This window comes from Camelus ferus, chromosome 11 (genome assembly GCF_009834535.1).
Source record: "Camelus ferus isolate YT-003-E chromosome 11, BCGSAC_Cfer_1.0, whole genome shotgun sequence".
Lineage (NCBI taxonomy): Eukaryota > Metazoa > Chordata > Mammalia > Artiodactyla > Camelidae > Camelus > Camelus ferus.
The window spans coordinates 36,861,836-36,883,968 of NC_045706.1; the positions used below are offsets into that span (position 1 = coordinate 36,861,836).

The 22,133-nt window shown below is 36.5% G+C and overlaps 1 protein-coding gene and 1 long non-coding RNA gene across 4 annotated transcripts in view; one reads left to right on the forward strand and one right to left on the reverse strand.

Moving 5' to 3' along the window:
- Positions 1-22,133, forward strand: part of PRKG1 (protein kinase cGMP-dependent 1) — a 1,107,834-nt gene that overhangs the window by 958,914 nt on the left and 126,787 nt on the right. For all 3 annotated transcript variants that reach the window (XM_032491411.1, XM_006181681.3, XM_032491412.1), the window contains exon 8: positions 15,210-15,275. In XM_032491411.1, the coding sequence (XP_032347302.1) occupies positions 15,210-15,275 (66 nt within the window). The remainder of the gene's footprint in view (positions 1-15,209; positions 15,276-22,133) is intronic.
- Positions 6,463-12,269, reverse strand: LOC116667147. The gene is made up of 3 exons (XR_004323924.1): positions 11,932-12,269; positions 11,265-11,305; positions 6,463-6,587 (listed from the first exon to the last, which is right to left on the reverse strand). It is a non-coding gene; the product is annotated as an uncharacterized LOC116667147 (long non-coding RNA).

Consider the following 22,133-nt stretch of genomic DNA (forward strand, 5'->3'; position numbering starts at 1 on the left):
TCTAAAGTGGAAATCCCTATTACAGAAATTGGCATATGATGATCATGCAATAAATATCACTTATTGTTAAATAAAATTATTTGCATAGTTGCTAATCTGTCATTAGCAAAAAGTTTGTTTCCAACCTCTCATACTTGCCTTTATTAAACTATAAATTTCTTGGGAGTGAGGATTACGCATTATACATCACTGTATCTGTCATAGTGTATAACGTGGTTTCTTACACATTTTAGACATAGCAATTGGATGGATAGAAGGAAGGAAAGGAGAGAGCGAGGGAGGGATAAAAGAAGAAAACACACTTTAAATGCACTTTGAATTAAGAAAGGAGATTTGGCTGCTTTGTTCACAAAGGATATCAGCCCAGAATCTTAGGGGCAGAATAAATAATACACCATGTGTCTGAAGGAGTGGTAACTGGTTATGTTCCGCTTTACAGATCAAAATACTAGCTATGACTCTCTGGTAGTGAGGTAAGATAGATTTCTCAGTTTTGTGATTAAGACTGAATATAGCAACTGATGGTTGCCAGCCTTGTGTTGTAGCTGCACATAATTAAAACCACTAGATACTTTAATTTAGATTATTAAAAGTTTCAGCAAGACATTGTTTAATTAGCAGGTTATTTGCTGTGTGATCTTTAAAAATCTATCAAATGGTATGATGTTTTATTCAACTACAGATTCTGTTGAGCATTTTTTGAGCCATTTTAGATGTTAAAGTCTGCAAAAGTTACTGTTGACTTGCTAAGTAATTAGCTATAGTGTAGATTACATTTTTGTTACTGCCCAGAAAACATGCATTAAGCACTTGTGCCTGATTGGATTGTCTGCCCTCTGGAGGCAAACACATAAAGTCACCAGAATGGAAGGAGGGAGGCAGGCTGTAAGCAGCAGAGTTGGGATTAGGTGAAAATGAGTTCATGTCTATGCTGCTAGCTGCCTAGGCCAGTCAAGGAAGTACAGCCTACAGAGTAGCACCCACCGACCATAGCTTCGGAACTGGCAAGGATAGGTATTTCCAAGTTCAGAAAGATAGCCTGATTAGTGGAAGGGACATGCACACTGGGAACTGATACATTTAAGATCTTGATCTGTCACTTTTTAACTGTAGGACTCCAGACAGGTCCTTGAATCTCCCTAAGCTTCAATGCCTTCATCTATTTCGGAGCAGATAAACTTTTTCTGTAAAGAGCTGGATAGCAAATATTTTTGGCTTTGCATATCACATATGGTCTTTGTTGCATATGGTCGTTGTTTGTTTTTGCTTTTTTTTTTTTTTTTTAACCAACGCTTAAACAATGTAAAGCCATTTATACCTTGAGAACTGAGCAAAAACAGGCTGCTGGCTGTTTTTGGCCCAGGGGCATAGTTTTCTGACCCCATGTGATTGACTGTATTATTGAGATTTCACTTTTAAGGAACAAATACTTGGCTCAGAGAAGTGCCCAGTGATTATTTGTTTCCCAAGTATCAATGAAAAGCTGAAACTTTTGATCAGTTTCAATTATGCCAGAGCTGTCTTAAAAATGATATGACTTTGTTACCATATGTGCCTCAGGATTCTCAGCTGTACAACTCATGGCTCTTGCTACCTGCCTCGTTAGTGCTCTTAACACAGTAGGTACTCAATTAAGGGTTGTTTGTTAATAATAAAGGCAATACTCAGTGCACCAGTGCCTCAGCATTCATAGAGCAGAGGCTCTGCGTGGAGCCTAGTGGGTGAAATACAGAGCAGATGCACAGTCGGTTCTGCAGGACCCAGAAACAGAAGCCAACCAAAGAATCATCTTCCAAACATCCAGTATCCCTCAGTTAACTGTCATGCAGACTGAAGTATCACAGGCATGTTAAGTAAAAGGAAGGAGGAGAGCAAATGGGTGGTATGAGTCAGGGAGGGCTTCGTGGTGATACTAAGGTTGTCATCATTAACTATCTGAATGTTAGATAAACAGATGTGATAAAGCAATCTGTTGAACTTTTAAAGACATATATAGAATCAGTATATAGCCATTTATAATTTCTCCTGTCCCAGTCCTGCTAGCCTCATTTCCCTCTCTACTTTTTGCTCCCAGGGTTTTAATCATGATGAGTTACTTGCTGTTCTCTGTGTACAAGATTTTCTTATGCTTTCCCACAAGCTGTTCCTTGGCGTTTTTTTTTTTTTTTTTTTTTGCACATACGTATTTTTTATTGAAGTACAGTCAGTTTACAATGCTGTGTCGATTTCTGATGTGCAGCATAATGCTGCACATATATGAACATACATATATTCGTTTTCATATTCTTTTTCACCATGAGTTACTACAAGATGTTGAATATAGTTCCCTGGGCTATACAGCATGAACTTGTTGTTCACAAGCTGTTCCTTGTGATAGGACCGCCTCACTTTCTCTGTTGACAGATTTCTACGTGCATGTCAGTTCTTTTCTAAGGTGTCACCTCTTCAAGTAGCTTCTCGTGATCCTCCCCACCATCAATCCATGCTCCTTCCCAACTCTGTCTCCCAGTCAGGGCTGGGACGTTCCCATGGGATTCAGTGTCTCTCTGTTTACACCTCTAATACTCTAATCACACTGCATTATAACTGTCAGTAGTCTGTCTTACCTACTAGATTGTCAACTTTTGGAGGGCAAGGATTGTTTTTCTTTACCCCTCTGTATACCTAGTACCTAGGACAGCACCTAGCTCAGTCTATTTTCAGAAACTTACTTAGTGTTGCCAGATAAAATACAAGATAGCAGTTAAATTTGAATTTCAGCTAAACTATGATTTTTTTTTACCAGAAGTATATTATTACATAGGAAACTCATACTTAAAAAAAGTCATTGTTTCTCTGAAATTCAAATTAAACTGGATGCCCTGTATTTTTATTTGCTAAATCTGGCAATCCTATTTTATGAATTAATGTATGTATGAATGAATGAATGAATGAATGAATGAATGTCATTCTTTTCTGTATTATGGTAAGAAACCTTTTCATGAATTTATGCAGTTTTCGGATTAGGGAGTGAGCCACAGTAGAAAATTTAATCAATGCGATCTGAAACCCTTGATTGCACTTTGAAAGCATGTGTTTATATTAACAATGGAGGGATTTAATCACTATGAAGAGGTAACTGTTAATCTTTGAAGAACTTTTCAGATTAATAGACTCTTCTATTAATGACAGTTATGATGGCTTATTAGTAGGTAAGCAAGGATAAATAGAAGCTATTGAGATTAGACATGCTACAATAATAATAAATTACAAAAAATCATTATGGAGAGAAAATTTATTTCCCAATTATTAGTGAATATATTAAAATATAATTTCAAAGCAATATTAAATATAAATATCAATTATTATATATATATACATGGATATCTATGTGAAATGTTTTCTATATACAAATAGAATTGGCAACTTAACCTTTTAAGAGATCCAAAGTACCAACCTAACAGTGCTTAAGGGTGTTAAGAATCAGATGTCCCTACTCAAAAAATACCTTCCTTAGTTTGTCATCTAGTTCCTATAATTGCTGCCAATGAAAATGGGGCAGAAGGCAGTGCTGTAAGTGACACTGGGGGATACTGTGTCAAGTGTTTTTTACTCACTCCATCTGCTAAGCCAGTGTCTCTTCAGTGTGGTCAGGCTGGGCCAGCTATAAGTTAGCTGCAGCTCTGCTAGCTGGGGATAGCTCTAGGGTAAGGGTTGAGTGGTGGAAATTAAAGATCTGATTTATTCAAGTATCTGAAAACATTCTACAATGAAAACTGTTATTAGATGTTGCTTGTACTGTGCTATGGACCACACACATACTGTCATACCATTTTCTGAAGACTTGCAATGCCAGTGATAGTTTAAAAACTGTAAACCTGATGGAGGAGGAAGACAGTTTAATGATTCATCCAGATCCAGAGGTGTGTCAGAATAAAGGACAGGTCCAGTTGGCAAACAGGTATTTTATGATGGTATCCAAGACGACATGGTTGGTGATCAACAGTTCAGAAATGCTTCCCCAAAAGGTGGATGGTTCTTTAAAATGTTTCAGGTCATAACCCTTGCAGAAAACACTGATGTTTAACACACTGATTCTCAGTCCAGGAAACATGAGTCCTCCAGGTTCCACATGGCTGGGGTGCCCCTGCACCTCCTAGTGCTGTAACTAAGAGAGTCCTTTGGACCCAACAGGGAGCACGTGGGGGCTGTACACCATCAGGCTTAGTGGATGGCAGTGTAAAAGACGATCCAGCTGACCAGGAACAAGGCAAAAGATGTTACAAACACTTCTTTCGTGAGCTCCGACATGCCTCCATAGTCTTCCTCATCTATCTGTAGGTAGTTGCTGAAGTAGAGGTAAAAGGACTCCTGCACTGATCAGGCAGAATCCTGCTAGTCCTGAGAAACAGGGATGGACAGTAGGGAACCGGGCAGTCGACATACACAAGGCCTTCCAAGAGAGTAAAAGACCTCACTTGCCTCTCTGCCTAGGAGTTCCTTGTAAGAGTCAACTTCAATTATTTTGTATATTTACTTTAAAAAATATTTGTTGTATGACAGGTAATTCAGATACATAGTATAAAATTCAAAAACTACAAAAGTAATTTCCCTCCTTGCATCCTTTAATCACACATTCTCTTCCTTGGATGTAATTATTTTTTCTAATGCATCCTAAAAGAATTCATGCATTTCACTGTATGCTTGTGTGTGTGTGTATTTTACATAAATGGGAGCATATGCACCTGGTTTTGCACTGTGGTCTTTTCACTTAAGATATCCTGAAGATCATAGTCATACAGGTTTTCTTCAGCTCTTTTAATTTTTTTTAGTATTCCCTGACATTATTGTAGAAAAATTTATTTAATTAATTTCACATTATTAGATATTTAGGCTATTTTCAGCATTATTACACACAATACTGTGGTAACATCCTTTTAATGTGATTATTTCCCCAAACTGTGAATACATACATGAAATAAACAATTGCAAGATAAATACTAAAAAAAAAAATAGTGCTGAATTGTTACACAAAGCTGAATTGCCTTTAAAAATTATATTAGGTTATGTTTCTACCATAGCATATTCACATGCCTTTGCATTTCTCTCACTGTGAGTAAGATGTGGCATATTTTCATATGTTTAAAAGCAGCTTCTACCTTGTCAATGACCTATCTATATCATTTGCTCACTTTTTAATTGAGGAGGTCTTTTTAATATTCTTAATGACTTGTAGAAACTCTATACATTAAAGAAAATAGCTTTCAAATATTTAGATACTCAAACTATATAATATTTGAAACCACTCAAAACCATTATATATGTAATTTAAATCACAGATGCTGGGCAGAAAGAACAAGTCTAATGTATAAATTTTTTGGTAAAAATTGATATAGTGAATAAATTCAATACCCTGTTTGCTTTTGTAAACAACGCCAATGGCAGGAGTTTTGACTGTATTCAGTGGTTTGGCTTTAGCACTTTTTATTCAAATTGGCCTTATATACATATAGCCATGACTTTCCTTGTCAATTATGTTGTTTCTTCTGTTTACCTTTGATTCAAGGTTACTCATTGATTTGGATGAAATTATAGCGTATTAGATGAATTGCACTTTAAAATCACTGAAAAATTTTGTTTAGAGAGCTAGTTCTTTATTCAAATAATACAAAAAAGCATAATATTTGGTGAGCAGATACCAGAAGAAAGAGATCTTTTACAGTTTATCTCTATTTTAAAATTCTAGATATTTCTCTTCCCTAAAAGAGCCCAATTAAAATCTTAATTATAATTTTTAATAATCAAAACATGATTTTCTAAACATTTATTACATAGTTGTTGACTTCTGATTATGATGCTCTATTATTTCAAATGAACACGTGTCATTCCTGTGTGAAAATACATTTTTAGTCATGGATAAAGTCAATGTGGAAATCTATACCATGATAGGTCACATATTCAGATGGTAAATCACAATCGCAGGCTTATAATTCCCCTTTCTAGCTAAATAAATATCCTTGGATTTGGGATGAATCATCTCAGGAGCATTGCAAACTGTGATAATTAGAACTTTTTAAAAGTGTCCACTTTGGTAAAAGTAATTACAGAGGAGAACAGAGCAGTGATTTCAATCACCATTTCACATGTGAAAAACAAGACAGAGAATGGGACACTTTCTCAAGGTCACCCACTAAGTTGGCAGTAGAACCAGAAATAGGAGACACTCTCCTGACATGTTGCCTAGAGTTCTTTATAGGAAAGGACACACTCAGACTTGAAGGCACTTTAAAAAGGTAACAATCCTTTGAAATGTGACCATGCAAATTAACATTCATTCCAAATGCATATCAGTTGAAGTTTACTAGTACATCAATTCCAGTCATCATTTGAATATGCTTTTCCTTCTACTTCAAAAATAGGAAAAATTGAAGAATCGTTTTTCAGCTCCATGGCTTACAGAAGAAATAAAGAAAAAGGAAAATACCAATGCATTATTTTATTCTTGAAAGTACTCGTGACCCATGAAACACTCATGGAATAATTAGTTTATTAATATCATCCCAGAAATTCAAACTTCCTTTGGCCAATTGCATTGCACACATCACTATCTGAAAAGAGAAAACAACAGTTATATATTAATATTAATCTGGAATGTATTATGAAATGGTTCAAAGATGAAGAACCATAAAGTTAAGAAGAAAGTGAGTATTTGATCTGAGTAACTGAACAGAGTATTATGTTATACACCAGGTTTAATTTTTTTTTTTTAATTTTAATAGAGTAAAATTCTTTCTTCTTTTTTCCTCATAAATTAAAATACTTGTAAATCATTCAGAAATAGATCAAATCGGTCCCTAAGAAAACAATGGCAATGTAATATCTAAATCTGTGCTTCTGAACAACTAATAATAAGGAATAAATGAGAACAAGCTGTTCTTTCTCTCCATAAAATAAACTCTGGAGAGACATTCTTTAAATTTGTAAGACTTTACCAAAGAGTTTAATACTTGAAGCCACAGAACAAAGTAAATACCATTTGTACTCTGGGAACAACAACAGCAAAGAACTAGGACTCAGAATTTCTTCTGTGGTTATTTCTTATCCTAATTATAATGGAATGTACAGAGACTTGTCTTTAATGACTAGATAGAAGACTGAAAGCCATCCATCATGTCAACATTCAGCAGCATCCATGCATTCACGTATGGAATGTGGAAGCAATGTGGATTACTGTCGAATGTCAGATCAGTCACAAAGGGAGCACAACTAAAAGGAAATAGCAATGTGTATCCTTCTGCAATTGCTCTTTTGTCCCCTTTCGCTTTCACTAATTCCATGTATTAGGCTGAAATTGCCAGTAATTGGCCATTTTTAACCTGCAAAAACAGCATCGTTTGGTTCAATATAATAAATGTCTATGTTCATTGTTATTGAAGCCTGCTGTACAATGCGGAGTTCATAAGTCACATAAAAAAAATTCGTTATGCCATCCACCCAGCAGAAGTAATATGGAAAGGGAATGTGAAAATTGAATTCTTCCAAATTCATCACTTTATTTATTGTGACCTACTATGAGTGTAGATCTGAAAGGATTTGCATTATCTCAGGAAGTGAATTAATACAGTGAGAGGAAATACCCACCTGTGTTACCAGAAAGAGTAGCCTTTAGAGTTACTTCATGGATAACATTTATAATTGTTCTGCCTAGAGACCTCTTTGAGGTCATGTCATGAGTCCCTATTATTGATGAAAAACTAGAGACTGCCATAAGTGGAATCTTTCTAGAAAGAGTATCTAGTTTAAACTCAAGTCTGTGTTCATCATGACTAGTATTTCTGAGAATACATTGATTTTTTAATGCATTTTTTTTCATTATTCCTATATTCTACACTGGAAGATTCTAAAGGGAAGAGATCACAAATTCTGTCTAGATATATTTTTTAATATATAGATAGTCATACAGCAACTTTTAATAAGTGGGAAGGACATCAGCATTCTAAAATTATTCACCTAAAAATATTTCCCTGATACTTAATTTCATACGAATTGTCTCTTCTAAGTTTCAGCTTTCCAACAAACTTTTAAGATTTTATTAATATGGTAAAGGAAAAAAGGTTCACTTAGTCTCTTTTGAAAAGTAGATCCTTAGATGAGCCTACAGTGTCTGAATGATGTGGCCCTCCCTTCCTTTCTGATTTCCCCTGGCCCTTACCTTCTTTCTCTCAGTCCCTGAACTCCAGCCTTATTTGTTTTACAATAAGCTATTTCCTACCTCAGGACTATTGCGTATATTTTGTTTTTCTCGAAAATACATGTCCTGACTCATTTTGGTAACTCCAGTTTTGGGGCTTAATTTTTAAGGTCCTCAGAAAGGCTGTCTGTCCTCTGAATTGCCAAATGCGATCCTCCCTGTGACACCTCGGTTTGTGTGCTCTTTGATAAGCATTTTCAGTTACACATTTGTGTACTAATTTAACTTCTGTCCCCACTAGACCATAGCATTTAGGCATTTAGAATATAGTAGCCCTCAGTAGATATTGGTTAAAATAAATACTGACTTCTTACATTCATGAAACAAGTGAATAGTTAAGAATAACCGTGTTTGAAGGCTGTTCACCAAGGTGTTAACCTTGGTTATCTCCTGGCAGATGGCATTATAGTATTTTTCTATTGTCTCTTTTTTGTTGTTTGTTTAACTATGTATGTTTTTTTTCCTGTAATTAATATGTAGATCTATTATATGAATTTCTTTTCCTTTAAAAATACTGTTGGAAGATCATGGAATTTTGCATGGATGAAAATTTGAACTAGCGTAGATGGTTCTTGGAGGATCCGTCTGCATGTGCGCAGGCATGGAGGTAACAGCTGGCATATCTGAAGGAAACAGGTATCTGCTGCAAGTGCAGCAGAGGCTAGTCTGTGTGGCTTCTGGAAAGGTGGTGGCTTAAAAGGCGGAGGACCTCAAACGCTAAAGGAAAAGGTAGGGGCTTCTCTTTCTAGCATCTGTCTTCTGAAAGTTTGCGTGCAAAGAGTTGATAGGACTAGATTCACGTTTGAAAATGTGCTGCAAAGTGAGATACGGATCAGAAGAGGGAGAGCGTAGTGGTGAGGAGATCAGTTATGAGGCCAGATCAGCATTTCACGGTAGAGATGGTGATAGTCCAAAGTAAAGCAGTGGTTATGAGGATGCAAAGGAAGGATATAAGAGAGAAGGCAAAGATAGAGCCAATATAATCAATCATATGGAGAAAGGAGAGTTAAAAAAAAATGAATCTAATCTTTTGAGCCTGGGTGAATGCAAGAGTAGTGATGTCATTTACCAAGATAGGGAACCCAAGGAAAACAGTACTTTTGAGATTAAAAGAAAATGCGTTAGGCTTGAATTTGAGGTTGCAATGGAACCTTCAGACAAGGGTGTCCAGTAGGAGAAACGTAAAGTCAGAAATGAAGACTTAGAAGTCATTAACATAAAACTAATAACTGGTACCATTGGATTATATGAGATTTCCCCAATAGGAAAAGTCAGAGCCATAAAAAAGGCCAAAAAGAGAGTTTTGGAGAAATACATATTCTAGTGAACCAAAAAAGAGGACTCAAAAAAACAAACTGAGAAGGTAGTATCAGAAATCAATTGGGAGACTGATTTATTACAGAAACTTAGGAAAGGAGATTTCATGAGAGAAACTACCTGCAAAAGGGTAACATGCTTTCTAGATGTTAGAGGATCCACAATGATGATGATGATGATAGTTAACATTTATTGGTTGTTTACTCTATGCCAGACTTGGTTAGAGGACCTGTATTTATTTGTATGTGTTAATTCATTTTATACTTAGAACGTGTGTTCTGTTAGAGTGTGGGAGTTATAAACCATGTTGGAATAACTTTGTAACTAAATAGGAAGCTGAGTCAGTAAATGTCCCAATACAACTTTTTCTACAAGAACACTTATCTGCTCCGGGACCAAACTTTCACTTAGTGCAGTTGAATTTCCCACAGATTCTAGTTTGTAATTAATTCAGAGTATAATTTCAGTAAGTGGCTCTTTGGTGCTTGTCACAGCCTATCAGTTTTGAATATCCTACTTAAGATTGATTTTGAGATGAAAATGATTTGTTTTGTCTTAAATTTAACTGTGGACGTTGACTGTTGCACTTGACTGAGAATGAAGGACTCTGACCCATAAGGTTGCTGTAAGCTCACAGGCAATTGGAGTAGTGTCAGTTTCCAGGAAGACTGGCCCTGATAGAATGCTAGGACTCTGATGACTGCAGTCACATTACTCTGGAGCTGAAAAGGGAGGGCTCCTACTGGGTTAGTTACTTTGTGTGAACTACGTTCTACTTTGGCCTCATACATTCTGTGTTTGTTCCCTGGAGATATATCAATGCACTGTAGCGTTCTCTAGCAGCCATGAGGCCGGAGAGAATTGCTTCAGAACGAGAAGAGTCAGTGTAAACCCTCTTGATATGGATTATTCAGATACTGACAGTGACTCTACTTTGGGATACAGCGATGATGAAGATTCCAGTGATGAAGTTCAAAGAATATCAGAGTCAGTGCACAGAAAACTGTATTTGCAATTTTTTGGATATTTCTCATGCTCTATGATTTCATTGAAAGGAATTTCTAACTTCTCCCAAAATGCTTAAAAAGAGAACACTACTAAACTGCATAGCTTTGACTGTAATTTTTCATTAATCAATAGCAATTTTGTGAAATATCTGTTAATCTGCCGAACGGTACCTACTTCTGCAGTAGTACATGTTTATTAATTGTCATGCTGAAATAAACTAATATGCAGGTACAGAAATGGATGGTTATGAGATTTTGGTTTTTAAAGACAATGTGCATGTTAGACCTGGACTGTTAAGTAGACACATGTACCTTTACTTACCATAAAGAAGTGTGCTGTGTTCAGAGGTAATGTGTGTTTGGTGAAAGATTTTAAGTATATTGGACATTATCTTATAATTCTAATTATAAAATCCTCTGTGGTCAGTGTTTTCAAAGTCTCATATATTATTCTATTAGAAATTATCAAACACCCTGATGTACCAAAAAACTAAAAATAGAAGAAAGTTCAGTTAAAATAAATAAATAACTCTATCTCCCTCTCTCTTCTCTTTCCCCGTGTCTAAACTAGTATGACGTGAAGCCCCTGCTACCTTGGCAGATGTTCTGTGTGAAGCTAGTATCATAGCAGCTATGTATGGATAGGGAGAAGTTTCATAACAACATGGAGCTATTAGACCTCTTTTATATGAGTATTTAATATTTCATACCTTAATCCAAATGATACTTGCTTTTACTATGGTCCTTGAACCTGTAAAGGAAATAACCATGCACAGTAAGTCACAGTATTGTCAGCATATATAAATAATATTCTCTCATTAGAAGTTTCTACCATTTCTCCTAAAGTAAGGGATTGATATATGTCAATTCTAGGTCAAATAGCAATTTTCTTTTTTTTTCTAATATTTCTCCCTCCAAACTTTTAATATTAAGAAGACTTTCCTTTTTCAATTTTTTTTTAATAGAGGTACTGGAGATTGAACTCATGACCTTGTGCATGCTAAGCCCCCCACTAGATAGCAGTTGTCTCTCACAGGAGCAGGCTTTCTGAATGCACAGGGATGGCATTTCTAGATACCTGCATAGACAGGCATAGTGACATTAAACACCTTAATAGTAGCGACACAATGACAATATAGTATCAACATGAATTTGGCATTGAATGAATTTGGCATTGACTTTCTATTATTATGTAACATTATCACAAAGCAACACAGTAAGGCTAGGATATAACTATGGATAAGATTCTAATTTGAGAATCAAAGTGGTTTATTGGTTTAGCTTTGTATTTGGACACCCATAAACATATCAATGCTCTTTTATTTATAATTAAATATACTTTTATAATGATGGACAGAAGAAATTATGACTACTTACTGTTCAGAAGTTATTCTGCATTAGAATGAATTTAGGATAGTTGTCCATTGAAAATCTGATAGCAGAGTGCATAGACAGTCAACTGTTGTGAAAAGTACATGGCTTTGGAGCCAGCCAGGTCTTTGTTCAAATTCCAGGACTACGACTCATTAGCTATGTCTGTCTTTTGGTGTGCTACATAACATCTATCCCCATGTGTGCATTTCGATAAAATACCCACCCTCTTTTATATGTATTGAGATTTGTGCAAATTACTTAATATAGTTCCTGATATACTAGATGCTCAATAAATGGCAAATACTATGATCTATTGTTTAATATCTATTTAATATGTTGTTTCTTCCCCCCATGTTATATATCTTTTTGTTTTGCTACATATCACTTTACTAGATACTAAGTCTGATTGTGGGCCATAACTTACAAATCTTTTTTTAAAATAAAATATTTTCAACTTCTATTGACTATGTCATTCTTCTGATCTTTGATTTTCACCTTTTAATTTTAAAATACCTATGTATTTTCTTTTTGTTGCAAGGAAATTGCATTCATTTTTGAAAATATATCCAATTTACACCAGATAATATAAAATTTTTAAACATTGTATATTTGTCATGAAAGCATTTTAAAAAATTCTTACATACAGAAAGTGTATTCAAAATGAATCATTATTTTGTATATGTTATATTTATAAAGACTATGGGCAATTTTAAATTGTCATGGTAGAAATATATTTTAGGGAAAGTTTTGTATAAAGCTGTGGTAGATATTTTGTTTTAAATACACTGGCAACAATTTGTAGTAACATATGCTGCCATGAGCAATCTCCTGAGAAATAAATCATTCATACAGTTTATGGAGGATCAGATGAACATTAGTAACCATTTCTGCTCATTGTGTCCACTTCACCAAAAATTCCTACTCAGAAAGTGCTAATGGACTTGAAAATATATTATCTACTTCTACAGAGCAGAAAGAAAATTCTCACTTTGTTCTTGGGTGGTGTTTCAAAACAACAGACCGCACCTCCAAAGGACAGACATCACGGTGTTGGTGATGAGAATACAGAACCATTGCTGTCTATGTACTGGGCAGATAAACTTATCTTTATTGCATTTAAGACCATTAAATGGGCACTATTATCATTCCCTCTTTTATAGACGAGAAAACTGAGGCTTTCACAAAGCTTGTGGTTTGTCTTGTAAAACCAAGACAGTATGACTTCAAAACCTGAACTCTGTTCTTCCCAAGGACTCAAGATTCCTGTACCACACACTTACTAAGCACCTCCCATGTGCCAGCCATTCAGGATAAAATAGGGAGCAAAGTTAAGTCATTGACCCTGGTTTAGTGGAAGGGGAATAGATACAATAATAACCTGACCATACAAATAAATGTATAAATTATAAACTGTGATCAGTACTTGGATGGAGAGGTACATAGGACTGTGAGAACAGATAAACAGAGAACCCAATCTAGTTAATTCAACATGGCATCCCTGAGGAAGGGGCACTTGGGCTGAGATCTAAAGAGTAAGCAGAGGTGAGCTAGTCAAGGAGTTGGGGAGGAACTTACTAGGCCAAGAAAGGCATCTTAAGAGGAACTCATGACAGGAAGGAGATGATTTATTCAGTCATTTAAAGGAGGCCATTTTGGCTAGAAGATGGGGGATGTGAGGGAGGCATTGGGAGGACCATAGGGGAATTGAAGAGACTGTAATAAAAATTTTAGAATCAGAAGAGAACTTTGTATGGTAGTTGGATTTAAAAAAACAATAATCAATAGGGGTTTTTTTTGTTGTTGTTAATAGCAATAACCAGTGAGAAACAGAAATGGGAAAGAAATACCATAAGAGAAACTGGTGATATAAAACACCTAAAAGTACTTTTTAAAAAATGCCAGGACTCAAGTGAGAAAAATTAAGAAATCTTATTTATAGACATAAAACTAGATCTAAACAAGTGGAGAGTCATGCCATACTATTTTAAGGAAAATTAATATAATCAGAAAGTCCTTCTTCTGAAATCGATGTATAAATATAATACAACTCTACTAGAATCCCCATGTGGGTTTCTTTAGAAGCAGAAAAATGATTTTAAAGTCTGTATGAAATATAAATGCTTAAGAATATCATCAAGATATTTCTGAAAAAGAATTTCAGTAAGGAGAAACTGCTTTTCCACATACTAATAGTTACTACAAATCAACTGTAGTCTTAACAGCATGATGTAGCAACAGTGAAAGACAGAAACATCATTGGAAAAAATAGAGTTCAGAAGTATGTGTGAAAGCTTGGTGTATTTTGAAAAAGTAAAGACCCACTGGGAAAATCCTTATTTTTAAGACTTTAAAAACTTGTTATTAGAGACATACAATGTTTTATGATGTTTAGAATGTATTATTAACCTTATATTATTTCCTATGTATATATCTTTGTAATGTATTTAAACCTTAAATTTATCATTAATTATAATAGCTTAGAAATTTTACCTCTCTAGGAAACAGTGTATTTTCAAGTATAGCTCAATGTTTACATGACAGTGCTACTATTACATTTTTAGTAGCTTAAAATGAAATGTGAATGTTAACTTATCAAATCCACCTTTGACCACTGGTTAAAACAACAGATATCAGGGCAAATTTTTAAAGATTTAAGAGGTTAATAGATATTCCTACAGTGACAAACTAGATGCTTATAAAGAGACAGTACATATGTACGTATCCCAAGCAAAGTGAGTAAGATTTGTTGAACATTCTTGAAGAACCGTAAGCTCTGGTATAGGTGAATAACACATTAGTAGTTGCCAGAAGGTTAGTCACGTAAGTACAGGGTCTTCAAAGTAAGAAAATACTTAAAACAGGTCCATCATTCTCAAGGTTATAATGATAAAGTCATACGCAAATGGATTAGATACTCAGTTTCCAGAACTATACCTTCAGGTCCTTTAAAAAGTTTGCTTATTCATGTTCATTACTGTCTTTATCATTATCCAGTTTATTCATCAATTTTCCAAAGAGCATAGGGGATGATACACAATGTTGTTTCATTTGTGTTTGAAAATTATGACTACTGGACTATAACTGTAGGATTGTGTGATAATTACAAGAGTAATGTGGTTCCTCGGGACAAAGGAATTTGAAACATGAACAAAGCTTAAACCTGAAAGTGGATACATCAGAAGAGTATCCATAATTTAACATGTGTCCTGAATTAATCATAATGAACACTTTTCTTTGATATTAAAGGTGGTTTTACTTCAGCATCTCTGTTTTTTATACAGGGAAGATGTGAGAACAGCCAACGTAATTGCTGCAGAAGCTGTAACCTGCCTTGTGATTGACAGAGAGTAAGTACCTTGCTTTATTACGCGACTGCACACTCATGTCAGTGACACACAGAAGTTCTATTAAGTTACTAATACTTGTTTTATGTCTTTTTATTTAAAGTGAGTTCTATAGTTGATTCTCATTCCCTACTCTTGTAAGTGGCTGGCTCTGCCATTCTAGCTTTCTGATCTTTAACAAGGTGCTTAAACGGCTGTGAGTCTGACCTTATTAGCTCATCTGTAAACTGGGGATAATGCAACGTCAGAGATGTGCGGACTGATGAGTATATGTGAAGAAAGCATGTGTCCAAGTGGTTTTTACCCAGAAGGCATTCAACCAATGCCATTTGTGTAAAATTTTAGAAAAATAATTATTATTTAATAGTTTATAAAATTTATAATTTGTAATAGTTATAGATTATTATCTATGTATGTACAACTTTATTACTATTATTCTTAGGAAATGGACTATTCCTTGAGCATGTTTTAGTTTTCTCCTCTATTCTTTCATCCCCAAATACCTAAAATAGAAGCACTTAGGAAGACACTTTTGGAGAAGGCATCAGTTCTAGACATAAGCATATTTAAGGTCATTATAAGTTTGTTCATCTGTACTTCTATCCCTGTTGCTGGCTTGCTAGTCTCATTACCTGAATGCCTTATAGGTTAAACTACAAATAGCAGATTATTGACTCTCCCAGAGCCTGAGTAAAATGCATGTACCCTATCTGCAAGCAGTCTTCCAGACTGTTCCTCAGTGCTGTGTATGTGGAAACGTTTATCACAAAAGCCAGGTGCCTGACTGAAGAGAACAACTCCTAAGTACCCACTTTTTAGTGGCGCCATTGGAGCTGGAACAGGTTGTGAGTGTCAGGGTGGAATGAAGCTGAGGGGGCCGATATGATCAGTTCAAAATGCTAGAGTTGAATGTTGAGCTCAGGGAGCTCTGGGCGGAGAGGAATCCCACTTGACTCACAAATCTCACTTTTTCTGCCTGCCCCTCTTTGCTGGATCTTTCTAACCAGGGCGGTGGCACCCACCGTTGCAGAGTGACAGCTACACCCATGGGTGTTTCTGAAACAGCTATTCTTTGTCTGGTTCTCAGAAACAACAACTACCTATTTGTTCTTTCGTTCATTTGACTAACATTTTTCTGAGGCTCTGCTGTGTACAGGGCATTGTGTTAAGTGCTGTGAGAAGAATCAGAGCAGCAGCTCAGATGCTGGTTTTCAGGGTGAGCATCTAATAGAGAAGCTGTGGCATATACACAAATAATGAGGCAGAACGTAAGATGTGTCCAGAGTCCACATTTGTGGGAGTCCAGATAAGGAGGTGACTATTCTAAGGAGAATCAGAGAAGTCTTCAGGAAAGAAAGGGTATTATGAAGTGAATCTGGAGGTACAGGAAAGGCAAGATAAATAGTGAACAGCATAAGCGATACTCAGAATAAAACTCTGAGCCATTTCAACTGGCTAAAGTGAGGCTGTGTAGAGGTAGTTGGAGGAGGTCTTGTGACAAGTTCACAAACATGTTGGAGCTGGTTCGCCAAGAACACTGAATGTTGGCATAAGGGTGACTGACAATTCTATGCAGCAAAGTAGTGTTACTGTAACACGGAGAATGCTGTGTGAGACAAACTAGAGGGAGAGGTTGGAGGCAGAATATCTGGTTAGTAGTCTATAAATCCAAGTGGTGATCATGAGACCACTCATAGAATGAACAAATAAGAACGAGGAGGTAAAACCAGAGGGCTTAACACACAACTGGATGTGAAGGGCAAGGGAGAAATTAAGCGTGTAGTCAGGATTCAAAAAATCTAGAAGGAATATAGAAAAGGGATTAGTTTGGGAGACATAATTGTTTTTCACTGAAAATATAATGAATTTGATATCCAAATGGGGCACTCAAGAACAGATGCCCTGCAGGAGATAGAAAATGTGGGACAAAAACTCTTGTTGGAGTTAACTTAAAATTAATTTAAAAATTGCTTACATGGAGTTAACAGCTGAAGCCATAGGACTAGATGGAATTGTTTGAAAGAATAGAGAAGATAAAAAGACCAAGGTTAGAATTTGGGAAAATTCTTACATTTAAAAGTGGGGAAGGAGAAGAAAACCAGTGAATAAAAAACTGCAATGTTGGCAATCAGAGCTAGCAAAGAGTGTAGGAAACCTCGGAAAGCAAGAGAAGATTTCAAAAGTAAAACGGTAGGCAGCATCGTTAAATGCAAGAGAGAAGCTGAGAGGCATATAGAGAGAGAAAAGGGCAATGGGTTTAGTGACCAGGGAGCAAAAGAATTTAATACAATGATGAGAAGGGAATACAGATGACAAAGAGTGAGTGAGTGCAGAGGAAGTGAGAGCTTTGAGACTAAAGGTTTAATTTGGTTGAAGGAAAAATGAAAGGGAGGGGAGGGAACATGAAGGAACAGTGAGGTCTTGGAGAGTTTCCTTGTGATAGGTCTATACAAGCATCAAGGAAGATGGAGCAAATGAAACACCAAAGGGAGTACTTGATGGAAGTGGGTCAACAGGGAAGGAAATTGTGGGCAAACAGGGAAAGGTTACTTGGAGAACTTTTTTTTTTTCTGAAAATAGTAAAAACGAGAAGAGGTAAAAAATTTGTTGAGCTAGAGATAAGAGAAGTTATGGGAACTTGGCTGGCCTTCATTTTGTCTCTAAAGCATAAAGCCAGGGAATCTGGTGAGGGAAGGAGTGGCTGTGGGACTGAGGGTCTTAGCTGATTGGGGATGGATGGGAAATCAGGTCAGTTTGTATCCCTACAGTCCTTTGTAATTTATGAATTTCCATGTATATGAAATCTTACCTGGAAGATAGGATGTTTGACAAAAAGGAAACTGAAGCCCATTAAAGTTTAATAACTTGATAAGGTTTCATGGTAAATGGTAAAGCCCAGAATAATCAAATCAGGGAAACAATATGGACAGGATGTTGTGAGTCATCTAGTGCAGGTTCTTCAGTTTATTTAATTGATATCCTGAAGGACGGAGCATCAGGTAGCATCACATACATGTCTTTGCCCTCATTCTCATCCTTCTCTTTCTTCAAACCTAGTTGTGTATAGTATGCAGTGGCAGTGCATAGATGTTGTCAAATAAAACTCAATACTTGAATTTTGACCGTGCCATGTTATAAGAATATGGGCACGTTATTTAAATTCTAAGACAGTTTCCCTATCTGCAAAATGAGATAGTATTACCTAAATTATACAATTGGTTTGAAGGTCAAACAATGTAATATATATCAAGGTCCATGTACAGCACAAGATGTGTAGTAAGCACTCAATAAATGTGCCCTTCCTCTACTTAGAGAAGGCAGAGGAATCCCTTGGATTTAGCGGTTTTTCTCTAATCAGTGTAAAATCTTCAGGGATATATACATACAGAGAGGATACCTTGAGGGAGGTCTAGATTTAAACATAAATATAGAGAAGATAGCTTGAGTCTAGGGCTGAAGAGGTACATTTCTGTATTTTTATGAGAGAAGTTGGGCTTACCACCAAATGTTGAATTCACAGCTTACAAAAAAAAAAAAAAAACCAAAAAAAAACAACTGCAACTGAAGGCTCTTGTCATAAGCTTGCTGCTGGTACCTAATTTATGGCCAATTAAGGGAGCATGAGGGCTTCGTCCCATGCAAACAGATGGCAGACATTAGAACTGTCAACTAGAGGAGCTCCTTTCACAAATTTACAACCAAGGTACCGTGTTACATAAGCCAGTGATTATGCTTTATCATTCCAGAGGCAGAGCAGAAGAATATGATTGCAACTAATCATAAATGTCAGAATTTTTTTTAAAATTCTCATTGACAACCTAGAAGATTATATACAGATGCATGGTTTTCTCAAAAAGCATTCTCTGAGGATGGGTTTCTTGCAGCCTGAAAATTATCTTAATAAGTGTGTGCAGTGATTCTAAAATTTATGAAAATAGAAAAGAATATTAATCTAACAAAGCAATCAAACTCCATTAATGAATTTCTTGAATATATAAAACACATCTAAGTATCTTCAGCATCTCTTGTTTTGGAATGCATGCAAAGAAATAAATATAAAAGTAAATAAGTAAATCTTTGTATCCCGTAAGCAGTGACACAATGCCTACTTCTTCACAGGTGTGGTAAGTTGTTAGTGAAGCTAAGAGTTCAAGTAAGATAATTTTTTTTGACATGTTGAAATCATTACTAAAGACAGTAATGTAATTACTAATAAATACTCAAAGAGTTGCATATTTTTCCCCAAGAAATTAAGACCTAAGTTACGAGTCTCAACTATATCCCTGATTTACTGTGTAACCTCCAAGATGTAGCCATATTGGTTGTGAAAATTGAAACATTTTCATTCCAGTTGGTAAATAGCAGTCTGAACTCCCTGTGTGTTTTTCCCATCCCTTCGCTGCCTGGTCATCTGATTCCTCAGCCAGAGATCCTCCAGATCTCTTTCTGATCCTCCAGATCTCTCTTTGATCCAGCAACTCAAAGGGGACATCTGGTACACACCAGGGCCAGTGTCCATTCTGATTGGTCAGTTCTAGTGTCATATCGGTCACTAATTATTTTGACTATCACCCCTGGTGATGGCAAGCTAAAATGACATTTTATCACTAGGAGTTTTCAAACTTCTGTTTTACCAAACCCATTGTTTACATAAGATAAATGAGAAAACAAGGGAACTTTTTTGGCTGTCAAGGGGGTAAGACCTCTAGACTACCCAAGGTCTTCTATCTCATCCTCCAAATCACCCCAAATGATTCCTAAGGCCCTCCATGAGACCCCATGTGTCACTAATATAATTTACAAACCATATATGACTAACCCTTCCATCAGTAATACTCTATGGTATTTAATCATACTTTGGAGCCAGTTGTGTTACTGAGACCAAATCTGGGGGATAGAAACCAAGAGATAGTCTAGAGGAAGTACAGTGTGCTGGGGCATAAAAATTATGAGATTAGGAGTTGTCAAATATCAGATTATCGGGCATTGCAAATGGCCATCTTAGAAATTAAGCCATCTGTATAGATGAGAAAAGCCTGATTGACTATGGTTCAAATTTTTACTGCCCAGAGTTGTAGTTGGCTTTTGTGTAAAAGACATTCATACCATATATTGAAAAGAGTAGCAAGACTGTAGCACAGACGCTAGGCTAATGATTAGGAAGGAACTCATAATAATTCTAAGGCTGGTCACAAGCACTGTATAAAACAGAGCAAAGAGGTTACTGAGAAGACTGCACTCTATTAGAAAAAAGTCACTGCAATTGCTAAGCTGAAGACTATTTCTCGATATTCAAACTGGAGCCTAGGTATCAAAACTGAGATTAGAGCCAGACTAGGAAATTTGGCCATATATTCATGCAGAAAGTGAATAATAAATGCCTGTTTCCCCTGTCAGTTGCTTGGGTGAATCTGATAAATAGAACGCAAATTCAGTATAAGTTTGAAAACTGAGCATGTAGGACCAGCTCGATTGTATCAAGATTTTCTTGTTATGTATTTACCACCACTGGTAGCCAAACCTCCTGTGTGTCTATTCACCCTGTCCTCCCCTTGTAGCCTCTCTCTGTGCTGGTTTCTGTAGCTGCACCTGCATCAGTCTCCAAGGACAGTGCTCCTGAGCAGCGTCTGCCCAGATCTCTTCCCAGCCTTCCTGCTTTTGGTGGTTTGGTGCCTTCCTCCAGTCCCCTTTGCTGTGACTGTTCAGGTGTTCAGCTCCAAGTTGAAGGCAAGATAAACACAAATACTGAATCCATGCACTGGGCTAGGTAGAGCAAGCAATGGACCAGCCAGGCTGGAGGCTGGGAAGCCATCCCTGTCAGGACTTACCATGTCAGAGGAGTTAGAAACATAGGATAAAAGAGCATTTCTGCAGCTTCTCACAGAGAGGGTGCTAGAGATGTTTCTGACAAGGAGCTTGGTGGGGGGAGGTGAGGCTTAGCAAGGCACGTGCTCAAGGAGGAACAGATGATCGCTAAGCTTTCCGACAAAAATGGTGGGTTGTGTTATGTGCCGGTTTTCTTTTCTGAGTGGAGTATATAAGTATGAGGCTATAGCTGCATGACTTAAACCAGGTGTAGGAAAACTTTTTCTGTGAAAGGCCAGATAGTCAGTTTTTTATGCTTTGTGGGCCAGATGATCTTTGTGGCACCTACTCAACTCTACCATTGTAATGCAAAAGCAACCAAAGACAATATGTAAATGAATGAATGGACATTGTTCCAGTAAAGCTTTGTTTATGGACGATGAAATTTGAATTTCATATTATTTTTACATGTCAAGAAATAGTATTCATCTTTTTAAACTTTTTTGTTCTTGCCACTTAAAAGATGTGAAAATTATTTTCAGCTAGCGGCCATACAAGAAACAGTCAATGGACTGAATTTGGCCTGTGAGCCATAGTTTGCTGCCCTCTGACTTAAACAATATTAGAGAATTGAGGGCTGCCCCCAGTGGTCCTATTACTGATCTTCCTCCGTGCTGTGCTCAGCCTATCCTTAAAGCAAATGAGAGTTATGATTTGAAGTGCCTTCAGTTGTTGGTCCTGTCAATGCCATCAATTTGCTTTCCCCTCTCTGACACCCTCCACTTCCAGTTCCCTCCTTGTCCTTCTGCTGGCACTATTCTCATCACCACCACCCCCCGCCGGCCTGCTTTCTTCTTTCTTTCTTTCTTTCTTTTTTTTATCCCTAAACTTCTTAATTCAACTCTTGCATTCTCTAGGATTTTGCTTCAGGCTCTGCATTAATTTGGGTAGTAGATAATTAGAGATTAAGATGATTCTCTGCAAGAGTTATCTGCATTTTGATGACATACCCCTGAAGACTGAAAAATCATGAGAATCCAAAAGATTGTAGAATTT